Below are 18,494 nucleotides of genomic sequence, written 5' to 3'. Positions count from 1 at the left end.
TTACCACAATGTGGTCTGAGCCCTGCCACATGTGCAATGGAGGACCTTCTTACAGTGACGTCAGAGGCACTTGAAGTGCCCAGCTTCTGGTCAAAGGAAATTTAGTATAATGCCAAGTTTTTAACTTTGCTTGTGGTTTTTCAGTACATTATAACTGTATTCTCAATTAGCTTTTGACACGATAAATAAATAAATCCAACTTGTCACCATAGGAATAATACCTTGTCTACATATTTCTTCCCCAAACTAGATATCCACAAATTTTCTGAATAGAAAACAATAATCTTCAACCACTTACCGTATATCTACCTATCTTATATTTAGTTCATGTCTTGTTATAATTTTTTAATTTTCTCTTTAAATTTAGTGTTACCTAAATCCAGTCTTTTTACCTAAAACATTTATATTTGATATGTATTTTTTGCTAAATTCCCACCATTGTAAAAAGTGGATATAATTTGCTCAAAATAAATAAACCTGCGATGAGTACTTCATCTCAAACACATACTTCATCTTAATTTTAATCACTCTGTTTAATACCCCTTTAGCTGTTTAATACCCCTTTAGCTGAGTAACTGGGAGCCCCCGGTGGCACAGTGGGTTAAAGCACTGAGCTGCTGAGCTTGTTGATCGAAAGGTCGCAGGTTCGATTCCGGGGAGGGGTGTGAGCTTCCGCTGTTAGCCCTAGCTTCTGCCAACCTAGCAGTTCGAAAACATGCAAATGTGAGTAGATCAATAGGTACCGCTCCGGCGGGAAGGTAACGGCGCTCCATGCAGTCATGCTGGCCACGTGACCTTGGAGGTGTCTACAGACAACGCTGGCTCTTCGGCTTAGAAATGGAGATGAGCACCACACCCCAGAGTCAGACATGACTGGACTTAATGTCAGGGGACTACCTTTACCTTTTGCTAGCTGAGTAACTATCTTTTCATTTCTTGTTTTTACAGCTCTGCCCTGAAAACCTTTACTATCAATGTAGTCCTCCACAGCTGCCACCTGTTCTCTTCCTCATAGTAGGCTCCTCTCAATCAAACAATACTTCTTTCTTGTCTGAGACTAAAGCACCCTTTGTCTTTTATCAACTTCTTTCCACCTTGAGCTTTCCCATTTCCTTCAATAGAGGGAAGAGAGTTGCATTCTTCATCTTCCTTATTATGTTCTTCAGTTGTTTGCACACCAAATCCTCTCCAAACACTTGTCATTGCATTTAAATCCTCTCTTGTTGATTTTACTTCTTTAAGTATTTCAGCAATATTTTCTTTATCATCTTGGCATTCTATCTGTGTTTTCATACATGCCTCACAAAAATGGCCATCTGATTGCCAAGGGATGGTCTGCAGATCTTCATGGATTATCACCAACCCGTTTAATTCAGGGAGGTCATTTCATGGTCCAAATACAATTTGGTGATTGTTATGAGGAGCGTCCTAGTTTCACCTTAGTGAGCACAGTGCTCACTAATAGGACACCATAGCTAACCCAGAAGTCCCAAATAACATTTTTGTTGAAGTTCAAACTATTGGAATATTTTATCTAGATTGGAGCAAAAGGATGGGAAATGAAGCTAGTGTCATCTACCCTCCTTCCTCCAGTTAAGCTAGAAGGTGAATTAGAGGAGAGACATCGAAGACCTTGTGAGAGAAGATTAATTAAGCATTGATGCTACCACAGCTTTCGAAACATTATTAGGCATGTGGGAGTGGGCTGAACTGAGTGGGCTGAACAGAAGAGCTTCTCTCTGACTGGCTACTGAAAATAAGTCTTGTTTGTCTTTGATTTAGGGCTCTCAAATGGCTCAATGACATCCCTACTTTGATTTTGTTTTGTCTTGACCTCAAACTGTCCATTGTTGAATTTTTTTTCATGCTTTGGCTTCTGAACTCCTTTAAGCATGGGACAACTAGTGAGCATGACACAGTTTCTGATCTGGGATCTCCTTCCCTCCTCCTAGCTGATTACAAGGTTGATGTCATCGACTCCCATGTCAGAGAGAGTGGTAAATCCACTCAAGATTTTAGTTCCAGTTTTGAAGGAGATATCCAAGGTTCTAAATCCAGTTGAGGAAAGGCTTCAACACTTTGTAGCTACTGTAAAATTTGGATTGAAACCCAGATCTGATTCACCATTCTATTGACATGGAAACTACTGAACAAAAATTAATGGTCCTGCAGAACAGGCCTCCCTAAGAAACAAAGTATTTTGTAATGAAAGATGCCAATGATTTTGAATACTAAAATAACCCTCACAATATCTGTAACTTCTTTTTGTTACAGAACAATAGAACCACACTGTTTTGATATCTCTACACTTGGCATAGAATCCTGCCCATTGCCTCCACGCTTGGAAAATGGATATGTTCAGGTAAGTGAAGTGTAAGAACATTTGATTCACTTTCTTTGTACGGGTATAGTTGCATACCTTAAACAGCAGTCTTTGTATTTAATCAAGAGCCAGATCCACTAAATACAAGAAAACTTACTTCTGAGTAAGTAAGTGAGTCATATATAATTCTATGTAAAACTGCATATGGTTCAATGAGTATGCTACTAATAATTACTAAGTAGGATACTTCTGACTGGAACATCCTCTGGGAAAGTGTTTTAGTCTGATTTGGCAGACAAAAAAACATGATAATAATAATACTAATAATAATAATCATCATCATCATCATCATCATCATCATCATGCTGGGAGCAGTTCACTCTTTGTAAAAGTCTTCCCCTACATTAAGATGAGAACGATACGGCCTTCCAGTTGTTATTAAACACAACTTTCAGCAGTGATTTCCAAATATGCTTCTTTTTAGGATGCTGATTCATCATATCCTGTTGGGAAAAGCATCAGCTATTCTTGCAATAATGGGTATGCGCTTGTGGGAGATCCTATTGCTACATGTGTTGAAGGCTTGAGATGGCGCAGTGAACCAATGAGCTGCCAGAGTACGTATGTGAATGCAAAGAAAGTTCCATTGGGTCAGACCAAAATCCCGTCTAATGTAATGGCCTAGGCTAATGCCTATGAGAAGTCCAGAAGCACAGAATGAGGCTAAAAGTATGCTTCCACTTGTATGTTCCAGCCACTGGTATACATGAAAAACATGAAAAAATTACTTATTTACTTATTTTAAGTTATTAGTTTTCAGATATTTATATAGCACTTATATCCAAACTTTTTAAAGCATTGTACTTCAATAAAATATGCTGCATACACAGTACAAAGATTAACATACTGTCTATATAGGCAGGCCAAGAAATAGTTGTTGGGTTGGACTATCAGGAAAGACTTGCAGAAATGACTATAGTTTTATCCTGTATGAGAAATTGGTGAAGCATGTAAAATGTCAGTGGAAATACTATCTCATTGAATGTGGGGGGCTCCATACTAAGTCAGGATAGTGATACATGACTCAATCTACCCTGGGCCTGCATGCAGACCCATTAAGCTATGCTGAGGTGTATAAGCTTGTGACCAAATGGTGCTAAATGTCCCACTCTAAACCACTGCTGAGTGGACCTCTTAATATTGCTAGGAAGGGCTTCTCTATTTTGGCTTTTGGATTCTGGGAGTTATAGTCTAAAAAGTAACTTCTACAAGCTATAGAGACACATTTGATTCTAGAAGATGGATGGATTGAGCCCCCCCCCCCCTCTCTTTCTGTTCATTCTGTTTTATGGAATGTAATCATCATCTTATTATTTATATAGCACCATCAGTGTACATAGGTATTGACATGAGAAGTTTCACATTGTTAATTTTTGATAGTTTCGTGTTCTCAGAATTACAATCTAAAAAGATGAGATACACACAAAGAGAAAGGGAGTCTAGTGAGGGAGGGTGTTCAGTCCAGTTGATGCTAGCAGCTGTTCTCCTTCCAAAGCCAAAGCAGAGGCAGTTGGGATGGAGAGTGGGCATTTCTTCAGGTGCTAGGCCTGGTCATGATGTGCTGTATGAAGAAATAAACATGAGTCCCATTATTTGTGGTTGAAGTAAAGGTTTGAAAAATGTGGGGAAAACTGTGGCTTGTTCCTGCCTGGATTCCCCCAGGCAAGAACAAGCCACACCTAAAAGCTGTCAGGCCATCAAAAGCCAATCAAGGTGGCCAACTGAAATATTCACACCTAGCTCCAACAGACAAGAGTTCTTTCTCCCACCCTGGACTTTCCATGGGTATATAAACCCAATTTTCCAAGTTTCCAATAGACCTCACAACCTCTGAGGATGCCTGCCATAGATGCAGGCAAAATGTCAGGAGAGAATGCTTATAAAACAGGGCCATACAGCTCGACAGACTTACAATGACTCAGTGATTCCAACCATGAAAACCTTTGACAATACACTGTCTTAGAAAATTAAAACGATAACTTTGGAAGATTACTTTTTTTGGATTGCAACTACTGGAATGCTCCAGCCGGCATGGGAGGTGTCCTTTAAAAAAAGAAAAAAAAGAATGTTTTCCAAATTTCTATAGAAACACAAAATATATGTGTTTGTTCTCCATCTTTATTTCTTAGAAACAGCCTGTATCTTGCCTCAGTTGGAAGAAGGACTGAGTGGAATCCCAGTGAAACCCTCATATCAGATAGGAGAGAAAGTACAACTCTCATGCTCAGAGGACATGCAGCTGGAAGGAGCATCTCTTCTCTTATGTGAACCTAGTCTGAAATGGTCTCCCAACATCAATGAGATCCACTGCAGGAGAAGAGGTAGGCCCATGAAAATGAAGATGCAGGTGCAAAAGGGAAAAAAATGTTATACTTGCATCCCTTATATGCAATGCCATAGTAAAATTGTGTCCTAAGATTTGATTGTGTGTGTATGTGTGTGAGAAAATATTTTCTAGCCATGATTGGTTGAATGTGTGGGTGCAGAATCTGAGGATATGGAGAGCTGACTGTCAGAAAGAAAAACATCAGTGGACCAAAGCAATAAAGAGAGAATGCTTAAAACACCCACCCACCCTGAAGTACATAAAATAGGATCTACAAAGGAACTAAGCAGCTTAAAGCTCACATTATTAAAAATGGATTCATTGGATTGTCTGTGAGAGATGGTAAACATAACCGCCCTTTTGGATGTATAGTAACGTGAGATAAACCAATAAATTCTCCTGTGCTTTATTGCAAACGAGAGTAAAAAGATAGGTAAGTGTCCAAAGAAGCTGCAAAAAAGGGATTTAACATTAATTGGGAGCAATGCCCTTTATAGTTCAAGTGGAATAGTTTAGACTGAGTGTTGGATAAAAAGAACTTCAAAAGGCCAGATGAAAGTTGGTTAGGATTTATAATAGTTTAATATTATTACTATGAGAGTTTTGTGGGAAACACATTTTTCATACCTTCTTGGATTTTGTATGTTTTCTTAAAGAAAAAATTGTTTAACACTTGATGGTCAATACTTGCAACCTGATGGATCATAGTGTTCTATGCCTTTTCAAGTTTTCTTTAATGTAACATACTGACCTCACTTGTTATCATAGCAAACTTGGAATATGCTAACTGACACACACCAGGGCTGGGAAAACACCTCTGAACTAATGTCACACACCAAAGTTCTGTATAAGCTAAGCAGTTTATTGAAGAATAAAAATGGATTCAGCAAAAGGATAAAAAATGATGAAAAGTAGTATAGAGTTATCCACAAAAAGAGTCACTGAAATATGGAAAACAAGAATCCCACCATCAAGTTCAGGAAACAGGAATGTCCAAAACCATGACAAGTTCCAAAGATAACAAGAGTCTGTGATTACAAAATAATCCAGGACAGCAAAACCAAAGATACATGAAAATACAGGAACAAAACTTGACCATTAAGTCCAAGGCATGAAAAGTTACAGGAATATCAACATGAATGTAAATCCAAGGCACAAGAAACTTGAACAGGAGACAGGAATTGCTGTCTAAACCAAACGTTGGTTCCTCTGAAGACACAATCTCAGTTGCCCTCATATATAGTCAAAAACCCATGAATTTTCCCTGCCTCTCCCCAGCCAGATGTCTTTGCTGACAAATCTGACTCCTTCTATCGAAAGAGGCATCCTCTGGATCCCCAATTAAAACATTCTTTTCACATTCCAACCCTGACTCCCTAAAACAAGACTGTCAGGCTCTTTCTCTGTCTGTACTGGCACATCTAATGCAGGCTTGACCATCCCAGAATCCTCAGCTTCATCATGGCTAACAACACTCTCCTGTCCAGAATCCCCATTTCCAGACCCCTGTGGGTTGCAGGATCTTGGGCATAAGGCACTGAAACCAAGGCAGTAGCCTGAAAAAAATTTCGGGGAGGGTTGAAAATTTCGAGGAGGGTTGAAAATTTCGGGGAGGGTTGAAAATTTCGGGGAGGGTTGAAATTTCAGGGGGGGCGGTTAGGGTCACGCTGAAGCAAAGAGCACAGCAGGGGACAGAGCAGCCTTTAATAGCCAGCAACTCTGCCCCTGTCAACCACCTCCACCAAGTCTGGCCTCCTTAATGAGAGCATTCAACACCCCCCCCCCCAAACTTGGTTGCTTTGCTACATCAGCTATTGCTGCAAGTAAAGACAATGTGAATAAATTGTCAATATTTGCTTGAGATAGTGCTTGCAGTTATGGAGGGACTCTTAATTTTTTGCGTCTCATAGACTTAGCATGGGGATTTAGTTAACCAGTTAAAATTCATGAGTAAACCAGGTTTTTTTTTAACCTGAAAAATTTCAGGAGAGCGGTTGAACCCCTAACCCCCCCCCCCCCACCTCCGGCTACAGGCCTGACTGAAACCTCAGGCAAAGGAACAAGTGCAAGCTGAACCACTACACTAATATTCGCTGTAAACTATTGTAATGGAGCATCTGTAATTAAATTTAAAATAAAACTAACAGAAGTGATTGAAATTGAGGCATTTCACATCATGTGTAGATAGGATTCTAACACTAGCTTTGTATCTTAAACCCTAACTGAACCTTGATAATCCCTCGTCCATCCTGGCTCCAAGATTATAGGAGGTGTGATCTGGAAAATTATTTTTTTCAAATTCTATCAGAATGGCACTTTGTATCCACCCACTTTGGCCAATGAGAATATTTTTGAGTGAATCTGGATTTTGTTCTTTCTGTATTCCTATGCTTATTCTTTCACCTCAGTTTCCAGTGTAACTGTTCAACCAGTCGTGACGGAATGCCAGCCATGGGAGAAGGTTCAGGAGACAAGATGTGTGTGTAAGATGCCATACGAATGTGGGTGAGTCATGATGGTTGAAATATTCTGTTTCAAGAGACACTAGACTACAACAGATTGCAGGTATTTGGAGGGACATTCTGTGCACTTTGACCACAGCAGCATATCAATTGATCAGTCTCCATGGCCAAACCATAACTCTACATTGTTTCATTATTTTGCCTGGTTTGACTGAGTTGTAATTTGGTGTTAGCAGAAATAGAAGTTAACTAATGGAACAGAAATTGAAAAGGGGATGTATATATAGAGAAAGGGGGGGGGAGGATTTAGGTGACTGAAGTGGGTTAGAGAAAGGTGCAATCAAGTTCTAAGGATCCAAATCCTCAGAGTCTAGACCAGAGGTTCTCAACCTGTGGGTCCCCAGATGTTTTGGCCTACAATTCCCAGAAATCCCAGCCTGTTTACCAGCTGTTAGGATTTCTGGTAGTTGAAGGCCAAAACATCTGGGGACCCACAGGTTGAGAATCACTGGTCTAGACCCTCTTCTCTAATTTTCAAGGGGAGGAATCTTAGAATGACAGTGGTGTATGAAAAATATTCATATACATATATTTTGTTTGCTTTTTCCTCATTTTACTCATCCTTTTTGCACTACTCAAAGCTAATGAATATATGTGCCCAGTTCACACATTCAATTTGAGGGGTCATAGAGAAATCTCCCCAACTTTGCTGGATGGTTGCAGACATGTCCTATAAATGCAACAGTGCAAAAAGGGTTAAGGCTCATGTGAAGAAAGTGACCTCCTGCCTTTCTTTTCAGCTCATCCCTGGATGTCTGTGCTACAGACCAAAGAACTCAGAGAACCACCTTGCTAACAGTCTGTAAACTGCATGCTCTTGAGTGTATGGGCAGACGGTATGCATTGGTCAGTAAAGAAAACTGCAAATCTCCTGTTGCAACTGAAAGATCATGCAATTCATGTCATTTGTGGGAGACATGTAATGGTGAGAGACTTTCTTTACTTCAAGCAACAATAAAGTGTATGTCCAGAGATTATGATTCTGGGTGCTGCACAGGACTAGCTCTTCACTTGGTTGGGTGAAGCAGTTGCCTCAGGACTAACAAGTTTGTTTCTTTCCAGTCTCACTATAACAGTATCCCTATTGCTTGGAGAAATGCTATTATAACCAATTTTATAATTGCTGCTTCAGTGTCTTCAGTTCTTGAATAGTGTATAGAAAACTCTGTTCTTCCAAGTGTTTTAGACTTCGCTCCCAGAATCTAATCATCAGCCAAAGCCAACAAAACTTCTGGGTGATGAAGTTCAAAATACCTAAAGGAGTTCAGAAAGAGCAGGACTACTTAAAGTTTATTTATTTATTTACAGTATTTATATTCTACCCTTCTCACCTCGCAGGGGACTCAGGGCAGATTACAATGTACATATACATGGCAAACAGTCAATGACATAGACACACAACATATATAGACAGACACTCAGAGGCTATTTAACATTCCAGCTTCTGGCCATCAGGGGAACTGTTGCTTCACTGTCCATTTGTGACACTGATGAAGTACTTCCTCATTCTTTGCATACTTCCTGGAGATTGATGACCCCTTTCTGCCCAAGAAATCGTTTTCATGACTTTTTTTCCAGCAGATAAATTTTTACATGATCCCAGGTATGCAGGCATATAAAATAGTTATAATAATCAAACACTTACTGATAACAAATCAGTATTTGCAAAAGTTGCTGAACAGTCTGATTTTCCTTTTTATGAAGTACAGCTGAAGCATTTATTTCAGAGCCCACTGTAAATACTGCATATTGTTGCTAACAGATTTGTGTAAATTGATGGCATTTAGAAAGCTTTTACTGTTGCCATTTTTTCATAACCACAACATTGAGCTAAGAGGACTCAATTTGGGTCAGGAATGATAGTTTAAAAGTTTTTTCAGAGCTAAAGCTCAGGGCAGAGGGCACTCAAAATTGTTTGTAAAAGGTGGGTGGTGGCTTGATATGTCTCTGAACATTTGCCAGAGGGAATGAGCAACATGTGGTGTTCTTCATAATGGAAGACTGTTCACTGTTCATGGTGCTGCAGCTATAAACAGGTGAACTTTTTGTTTCAGTTCATTTTTAAATAAGAATTTTCCAAAATATATTCACATTTGCAAGAAAAGTATATGAGATTAAAAATGAAAGTAGAAAAAACCGAAATAGATGGATCCCCCCTCCTCCTGTCCAGAGCTTTGAGTAGTTAAAATCTGGACTTGAATTGGTGTAAACCCAATCTCTTTTTCTGGAACCATTCCATTGATGAACCATGTAATAATAGGAAACTTCCTATTTTCTTCCCTGTATCATTTACAGTAGTGGAGGACAATTTCAATAGACCAAAGGTCCAGTACAACTTCCACAAAAGATATCATTCTCTCTCCTTGCCCCCAATGATCTGCTGAAATGTGGCAATGGAAGTAATTGGAAGCTCACATCTGATTTTTAAAGCACTCACATTGCCACTTAAAACAAATGTATATTTGACTTATTTTTGATTACAATTGTTTGTCTGCAAAGTTTGGGAATGGGGTTTTAAAGCTTGTGGAATCTGGGTTTCTTTTTCTTTCCGTTCTGTCTAATCAGTGGGGAAGGTAGAGGAAACATGACGGTCTATATTCTCAGGTGCTGATTAACACTTATTTGCTAATTTGATTATACTATGTTGAGTAGTTCAGATGTACCATCAATGAAAATTTGCAGCATTTTCTCTCCTGCCTTTTTTTCTGTGTTGACTTTTTTTGAGGGGTGGGGGAGTTCTTTCTGCAATTGCTTGTTCGTTTAGATTTTGTTAATTGATAATCTAATGTGGCTTTCCTTTAGGTTAAATTGCATAATGTTTAACTCTGTTTTTTAGATCCAACCAACCAGTGCACTTGCAGAACAGCAGGACAATGCAGCGAAGAAGGAATAAGCATCTGCGTGGATGTGGAAGGAAGGGTTGCCCAGCAGACAATGACTGAATGTGAGGCTGGCATCCTCAAGTGCCAGGGACAGAATGTCCGCATTGTTAGCATAAGGCCCTGTAATGGGCAAACCTCTTCATAACCGAGATGCATCTACAATAGGATTGGTTGTGCAGTATATCAGGATAGTCATTTTATCTCAGTTTGATCATTCTTGTCTCTGTTTTCCAAATAAAATTATTATCCCTGTATAAGTAATATGGTGACTTAAGGCTTTTATATTTCAGGGACTGGGGTGAGGGGTTCTTGTCTCCTCAGATATCTGTGAGAGAGAACCAAGCCATATAAAAAGAAAGAAGGTATTTTTCATATTGCTTGTGTGGAGCTTTAACTCATGCCATCAATACACATGACAATTGGTAATTCACATGGGAAAATTTTAAGGGGATTATCTGGGGAAACCACTGGTGTACTACTTACTTGCCTCTTTCACATGATGATTACATCATTAAGATGCCAGTTCTTCTCTGTCTTCATAGCCTCATATTTAGTGATTTTTCTTCTTCATCCTACAGTATAATTGGGACTTCTTTGGCCCTCCCAATGATTTCAACCACAGTTGACACAATGACTTACCATTAAGCACACCAGCTGGGACTGATGGGGATTACTGACCAAAACATCTTTCCTTTGCCTGTACTAGAATAATGGCACACAGGCAGAGCAAGTAATTATAATTAGATTTGTACTTATGGGCTATATCTTTTCCTTCTCTCCTGTGAGTTCTCCAGGAACTGGCATCAGATGGTTCAAGGACCAATAGTGGTCCACAGAGTACTACTCTGAATAGCACTGCTTCTGGTATGCTGTTCTTGACTGACAGAGGTTGGGAAGTACGTTAACCTAAAGGAGTCAGGGAACTTTGGTCCAAAACAGTGACTTCTCTAAGCTCTATCATCTAGTGTAGGCATGGGCAAACTTTGGCCCTCCAGGTGTTTTGGACTTCAACTCCCACAGTTCCTAACAGCCAGTTAGCTGTTAGGAATTGTGGGAGTTGGAGTCCAAAACACCTGACCCATGCCTGATCTGAGTGCTTGGTCATTGAACTTTGACCTCCTTGCTGTAGGCCTGGCAAAGTCATTTTCCAGTGCAGCTTTCCCATCCAAGAGCACAATTCTAAGCAGCCAAGAAAATCAAGGACCAGCTGAAGCTATACTAAATCCAAATCTCTCCCAGCTTCCCTTTGCTGTGGCCTAACTTTGTGCTGGCATTGGGACTGTGTTCATGGATAGAAGAGGCTTAGATAGACATATTTACTTGATCATGTCCTTCTCTGGCTCTTCTGGAGTTCTTAGCCAACATAGACAGTTCTGTTGGCAGATTGCTCCGAAATGAGACAGCAAAAGAGAGCTCTATCAGTAGAAAGGCATTTTGTCAGTAGAAGTCCTTGTATCTAGTCCTACATATGACAATTTTGCAGTAACAGCATGCTTCAGATGTGATCAGCTGCCTTCTTGCTGATATATTTTTTTATTTGCCTAGGTCTAAGCTAACTAATTCCTGGCAATAGTAGGCTAGATTTCTGCTATTCACCTGCTGTCTCCTTCAGATACCGACCTCTGATTATCTCACCTATTTGGCACCTGGAGCAGGTGCCAAAAACATGACAAATAATTTCAAATGAAGTAGTAAAAGAAAAACACCCGTGCATTTTATGATGAATGAGTGTGATTCTTCTCTTCTCTCCTGAATGATACATTTCAGCAATAACTGTTTCCTCATATTGCTTATTTTCTATTATTGTAACAGAGAAGAGTTCTGTATTTTGATTTTTAATGATTTGAAATTGATTATGGAATAATTTTGTATTCTGATGATTTGTGTAAATCCCTTTTAAAATAAAAAGCCCCATTACTCCCACTGTGACATTTGATTGAAATTATTGATGTTGGGAGACCCAAATATGTTACATAGCTACATATTCTAGCCTAGACTCTTCAAATTCTTGTCCTTGTAAGCCCCAGAGCTCCCTTGCCCCCAACACAGCAATTTCTATATTTCTATATAGAAATTTCAATTTCTATATTGTAGGAGAGAAGGATGAGCGAGGATACATCAAGCTCTTTTCCTGTAGCTGCCTATGTTGCAAGAGGCATCTGCAGAGACCTCTGGAGATTCACAAAGATGGCATCAGGGTTTGGAAGGAATTTTTGTCATTGCATGGTTGGAACATTATTCTGACCTTCGCAGCAACCAAAAAAGCAAGTTGTGATTGTGTACATTTATTGTTCACAAACAGGATCCCACCTAGTAACGTTTGTTTCTTGGCAGAACTGGAAAATGTTTGCAAGTATACTTGTTTCTCCTCGGCAGGGCTGTTAACTACAGAGAAATAGGTGCAGGTGTTGAGAGACAAAAGCAGCCTTTGTATTTTGACATTTTCAGTGCCAAAGGACACAACTGCCTCACAATCTCTCTTAAGGACTATTGTTCTGAAAATGACAGATGGCAAATAGGTGGTCCTGCAAAGTAAGAAAGCTGTAGCAATTCAAAAAGGTAAATACAGCCATTTGTCTACAAGTCATAGATTTCCTTTCCTCCCCCATGTTTGTCCTTAACAATTTGCATGAAAATGAAACACTTCACAGAGGTGTTCCCAGTAGGAAGTACAGATCAATTTCAGCCCACTCTGAAAATCTCCCATAAAATGTTCACTGCTGCCTACGTTCACTCAAAGTCGAAGTATTTATTTCCACCATTTTAGGTTGTTATTGATTTGCAAATTTGTCAAAATCTCATCTCCACTTTGCTATTATTGGTGTGCCAGACCACATGAATCAAAATAAATTATATAAAAGATGTACCTTCTTTTACTTTCTTTTAATGTGTTTCCCCATTTTGCTGTGTAATGGTGCACACATGGTTTTCCTCAATTCTACTCCTCCCTAATCTACAAATCCCAGAATTCTGCAGTGATTGCCTCCTGCAGAATTCTGGAGTTTGTAGTTCAGGGAGGGGCCTTTAAACTGCCCACCCAGAGAAGCCCTGCGCCTCCCTAAACGACAAACTCCAGAGTTCTGCGGGAGGAAGTCACAGCATTTAAAGTGGATTGAAGTGGAAAAATACTCAAGTGTAATGATTCTTTATTATAAGAATGCCATTAAAGAGAGGAAAGCTCTCTATGAGTGCAAAGCCAATACCAATTTCACTTTAGAAGCAAGTGTGTAATCGAGTGAGAAGAGGTGGAAACATCACTAATAAACTCATATTGCGGCCAAAGTTATGGGTGATTATGAAGGCGCGAGTGGTGCCACCTGTGTGTAGAACTTTAAAGTGCAAAGGTTTAAACTGTATAACATGTCCATACTTGCTTACTTTGTAAATGTATATTTGGACTGATTGGTTATTTATAGCAGTCAATCAATGTTGTTTGCACCAGTTATATTGCTTCCTCAGCTCAATTGCTTGGCTCCACCTCTTCCTGGAGAAGGGCAGAGCTTTTCCTTTTCCATTCTACCATCAAACTTTCTATCAGATAGACGTGAGAAAGAGACTTGGCTCTAAAGCTCTTAATTAAGTTACTTCTCATCAAAAAACGAATTCTAAGGTTTTTACCCTTGGGACTCATGCTTCATGTCCAGATCACCCTGGACAATGTTGAGGAGACCCAAGCGCCTTCAAACCGGTCCTTTGGCATCAAAAGGAAGACTCTGTGCCTTCAACATAGGCCATTGGACTGGGGGTTGTGTTTGTTCTGACCTTCACAGCCATTGAGAAAAAAGGGAATAGGAAAAGCTTCTCAGTTGCGAAATCTCCTTGGACCCAAGACAACCAGAGACTATAGTGTATATTTCCTTTACCCCCTTTGAAACTTCCAGCTTATTTCCTTAAAGGGATAACTCTTTGTGAACAATAAAACCTATTTTGAGTTATCTACAGTGTTTTGGTCCTTGGGAGTTCCAGTTCTTTAAAGGAAGGCAAGAAGCAATCCCCTGGGGGAAAGATGTCACGTCTATGTCTCTTTCACTAAGAGTTTTAGCCCCCAGGTGTGACAGCACAGTGATACCAGGGAGATTAATCATGGATCATGGTGAATCTAGCATGGGATGTAGGGAACCAGTTGCCCAGCACCCTGTGTTGTTCGCGTCACCCCTAACCTCATCCCATGGGGGTGAGCGTTGCTGCCTGGCTTCCCCCTGTTCTTTTCTATGGAACATGGGAAGCCTCCTGTGTTTCCACTGCTGCCTCTTATGACAGTTTCACCTCACTCCAGGCATGGAGCCCTGTCCGAAGTAGATCTACATTGTTTGCCCATGCCCATTCTAAAACTACTGAAGCCAAGAATCATGGAGACATCAATGTGCTTTGAAACCTTGCTTCTTTACTAGTACTATTGCAATGCGGGGGGCAGTGGTAGCTGAGAATTATGCTGATAAAAATATATCACAGAGTATCATATGGGTGGTCAACAGGCTGAAGAAATTATAGGGAGTGGGGAGAACAAGATATCACAGAAATAGAAGTGGTAGACCTTTGGACAAAAAAGAGATGGTATCTAATGTTGAGGCACATATTACAGATTATATATTTTAGTAATTATAAATGAATACTAAAATATTACAATGTATTGATCATTATTTTGAATGGCTACAGAAATATGTCTTGTATACATCTCCTTCTATAAGTATGCATGACTTTGTCACTCATCTTAAGGCATACACTCCCCAGCATGCAACAATTCAGTCTTCATATTGGAGCATTTCATTGCTCCTAAAGAACAGAAAGTGACTGTCTTCATACGTTTTCTAACTCCACTCAGGATACAGTAGAGTTGGCCCTCATCCTTTGGGCACTGGTAAGGAAGTAAGCAAGTACATCGTAATTCTCTTTCTGTGAACAGGGGGAAAAAAACATTTGTGGTGAGCCTACATTGATTTATTTTGGTTTCTATCAACAAGACTGAAGATGAGGGTTCTATAAGCCAATCTGTATGAGGAATTGCCAAAAGAACTAATATGGAAAAAGGATTTAGTGGAGATAAGATATTAACTGCCTGAAGAGATACCATACAGAACTGTGCCCTTCCCAGCAAGCTTAGGCAAAAGCAAACCACTGCAGTCTCTCCTTTCTTGTCTGTTCTTCCTCATTAATAATCTTTGCAATTTCAACCATACTCTGATGTTGTTTGGACAAACGTGTCCTGCTTTTCATCCCCCAAATAGTGGAAGGTATCGGGCTTGCTTCCATAAATAGAAATGAAAAGGGGCATTCATTTTGTCCTTTGACTCCAAAATATCTTGAGCCAGCCTTGCTTCCCTGCCCCCAATCCCCAGGAGGGTGTCTGTAAAGTCTTGGCTCTGCCTTTTCCTCTCCTCTGCTTCAGCTCCCCATAGATTTTCCCAGTAGTGTAGATACCTTCCTTTGTATTAGTTTTTGGGTGGAGCATAACACCCCGACCCCCCCCCCCCGAAGGCCAGCCTTAATTGGTCTATTCCAGTTGTCTGTATAGAGCTCTCTTGCCAGACTCCTCCCTTTTTCTACAGTCATTAGAGTTTTGGGGCATTGTCTGGTAATCCTAGGCCCAAGCAATCCTAAAACAGGCATCCTTAGCACCTGCATTCAGCAGTATCCTTATACCAGCAGTCCCAGAGACAACTGAAGCTTTTGACCAGCTTAAGCTTCACAATAAAGACGATTGAGACAGCTTATAAGCAACAGCTTATAAACCATTGCTTTGCACCAGAGGCAGAAAACTCCAGAGAGATGACTGAAGCCAGCAAAATCTCCTTTTGTAATATATTGTTTAAGTTACCTTATGATAGTCCCGGGTGGAGTTAACCCTTTATTCATCTTGTTTGCAGTAAACTCATTTTGGTTCTCACCTTGCCTAAAGTGCCTCTTTGTGTTAAAGGGTCTTAATCTTAACAGAAGGTATCAGTTAGTCTCAGAGAAAAGCCAGATGCTATTGTTTTTCCCAAAGGCTCGGGCGTGCCATCGCAGTTTCTAAAATGAAAGTTCTCACTCACATTGAAAATAGGAGTGTTTTGTGTTGTTAGTGATAAAGTGACTGACTTTTTGGTTATGATGGGAAAAATAGTCAAACTGGCTCTGTTTCTACTTCAGCCTAAAATAGAAAAGATTGTCCAAAGGAGGATGAAAAAATGAACCAGATGAGCCATCCTTTTCTTGGCAAAAAATGTATTCCTATGCTCTCAGCCAAGGCAATTTACGAGAAAACCCACAATTGCTATCACCCTGTTGCACTGTGAACATCAAGTTGCATAACAAACATTGACACGGAGCTTCATTTTTAGATAGATGGAACAGCTCAACAACATGCTTCTCCACTCTCCTTTTTCTCAATATAGCTAAATAAATATGGATTTCATGCTCTGGGTTTTCACTTCATATTACAAATTTGGAATTTCTCAGATAATTGATAGCACAATTTTATACAACCTGGATACAGCATATTATTTGAAAACACAGAAATGCCGGACAACTCTAACAACCACCATGTCAGACTGCACAGAGAAGCCATTGAAATCCATAAGCATGTGGACAATTTCAACAGAAAGGAAGAAACCAGTATTTAAAAAACTCTAAAATTACAACAGAAAACCAAGAGAGGAAACAATCAGGGACAGCTAATCACCTCTCAACAAAAGATTCCTCCGGGCACTAACAAGCCACACCAAAAAACTGGCAGGCCATCAAATGCTAATCAAGGTAGTCAGTTGAAACATTCACACCTAGCTCCAACAGTCAAGAGTTCTTTGTCCCACCCTGGTCATTCCACAGATATATAAACCCAATTTTCCTAGTTCCAACAGACCTCACTACCTCTGAGGATTCTTGCCATAGATCAGTGGTTCTCAACCTGTGGGTCCCCAGATGTTTTGGCCTTCAACTCCCAGCAATCCTAACAGCTGGTAAACTGGCTGGGATTTCTGGGAGTTGTAGGCCAAAACACCTGGGGACCCATAGGTTGAGAACCACTGCCATAGATGCAGGCAAAACGTCAGGAGAGAATGCCTCTAGAACATGGCCATCTAGGTCGAAAAAACCTACAACAACCCATTCTATACATTTTCTACTCACTGGTACTGGGGGTGCATCAACACTGTAGAATTAATACAGTTTGACATCTTTTTAACTACAATGGCTCAGTGCTACAATCTCTGCAATTTTGGTGAGGCACCAGCACTTTCTAGCTGAGAAGGTTGAAGACCTTGCAAAACTGCAGCTTTAATTATACTATAGCATTTCTCCATGTTAGTTAAAGTGGTATCAAACTGCATTAATTCTACAGTGTAGATGCATTCTAAGTCTCAGTAAGGATACAATGCTCTTTTTGGGATGTAACAGTTTGGGGAAAAAAATGGGATTCTGAAAAAATAGAAATTTCCTCAAGCTATTTAAAGACACAAATCAAGGAAACAATTAGTTTATGCCAAAGCGGACACACAGCAATCTTGGATTCAGATTCAGTGTATAAAAAACGTACCTGAACATTTTTCCCAATCATAACATACATCATATCCACAGAGCTCTTTTCTTGTGCTGTTTGCTGAAAGACTTGCCCGTGCAATGGGCCAGTTTATGTTAACATTATTTTGACATGGTCCAGAAGAGAGGAAACTGAATTGTTCATCACCTCGGCACCTATTGGCTAGGTATTGGCAGCTCGATTTTGTAAGAGGCATTTTGAGTGCTGTATCCAGGACACAAATATCTTCCATACCAAGACTATCAAGAGATAAAGTTAGAATTTAGATAGCTCTTGCAATTGCAATGACTCTTACAATTCGATGTTACCTCCAGTATCACTTATGGATTCTATAAAGAGCAACCAGCATTTTGGCCATTAGTAAGGCTGAAATTCTGCACCCTTAAACCTTCTGTTCCCAAGGAAAAGATCCCATTAAACTCAATAATTATATATTGAATTACTTGGAACAGGGACTGATTCCAAGTACGCGGCCTTGAGCCCCCCCTCCCCCCAGGGTAGAAAAAGGCGGGGTATAAATAAGGTAAATAAATAAAATTCTTAAGGTAGTAAAAGGTGTTTGAAAGTAGTGAGCTAGATTTTTATTTTTTTCCAGTTGTGTCTTAAATGTGTTGTATACTGTTTTAAACATGTGCTTTTTAAATAGAATTGCGTGTTTGTTTTTTAAAAAAATCTATAAAAATCTATGTTTTAGCTGACTTTTAAGCTTCTTTGATTCCATGAAGACTGTTTCCCTGCAGACAGATAGATAGATCTTGAAATGTTTTGTGTGTGTTGCTATTTGAATTTGAAATGCTTCCCTCTTGGCTGTTTTGCTTTGTTAAATCTCTATGGTTAAATGATTTGCTGTTTTGCTGCAGTTCAATTC

General features: G+C 39.8%; 2 protein-coding genes across 3 annotated transcripts in view; one reads left to right on the top strand and one right to left on the bottom strand.

Moving 5' to 3' along the window:
• C7 (complement C7) overlaps positions 1-10,374 on the top strand; it is a 29,123-nt gene extending 18,749 nt beyond the window's left edge. Inside the window, exons 13-18 of the mRNA XM_060761429.2 lie at positions 2,275-2,362; positions 2,808-2,940; positions 4,513-4,704; positions 7,118-7,214; positions 7,972-8,156; positions 10,068-10,374. Coding sequence (XP_060617412.2) covers positions 2,275-2,362; positions 2,808-2,940; positions 4,513-4,704; positions 7,118-7,214; positions 7,972-8,156; positions 10,068-10,258 — 886 coding nt within the window. The 3' untranslated portion in view covers positions 10,259-10,374. The remainder of the gene's footprint in view (positions 1-2,274; positions 2,363-2,807; positions 2,941-4,512; positions 4,705-7,117; positions 7,215-7,971; positions 8,157-10,067) is intronic.
• Positions 10,375-14,477: 4,103 nt separating this feature from the next.
• Positions 14,478-18,494, bottom strand: part of LOC132766951 (complement component C6-like) — a 36,816-nt gene continuing 32,799 nt past the window's right edge. For both annotated transcript variants that reach the window (XM_060761430.2, XM_060761431.2), the window contains 2 exons: positions 17,624-17,865; positions 14,478-15,006 (listed from right to left, as the gene is read on the bottom strand). In XM_060761430.2, coding sequence (XP_060617413.2) covers positions 14,825-15,006; positions 17,624-17,865 — 424 coding nt within the window. In that variant the 3' untranslated portion in view covers positions 14,478-14,824. The remainder of the gene's footprint in view (positions 15,007-17,623; positions 17,866-18,494) is intronic.

Source organism: Anolis sagrei, chromosome 2 (genome assembly GCF_037176765.1).
Source record: "Anolis sagrei isolate rAnoSag1 chromosome 2, rAnoSag1.mat, whole genome shotgun sequence".
Classification (NCBI taxonomy): Eukaryota; Metazoa; Chordata; class Lepidosauria; order Squamata; family Dactyloidae; genus Anolis; species Anolis sagrei.
The sequence above is the reverse complement of the archived record's forward strand: the minus strand, read 5'-3'. Positions and strand labels throughout refer to the sequence as shown.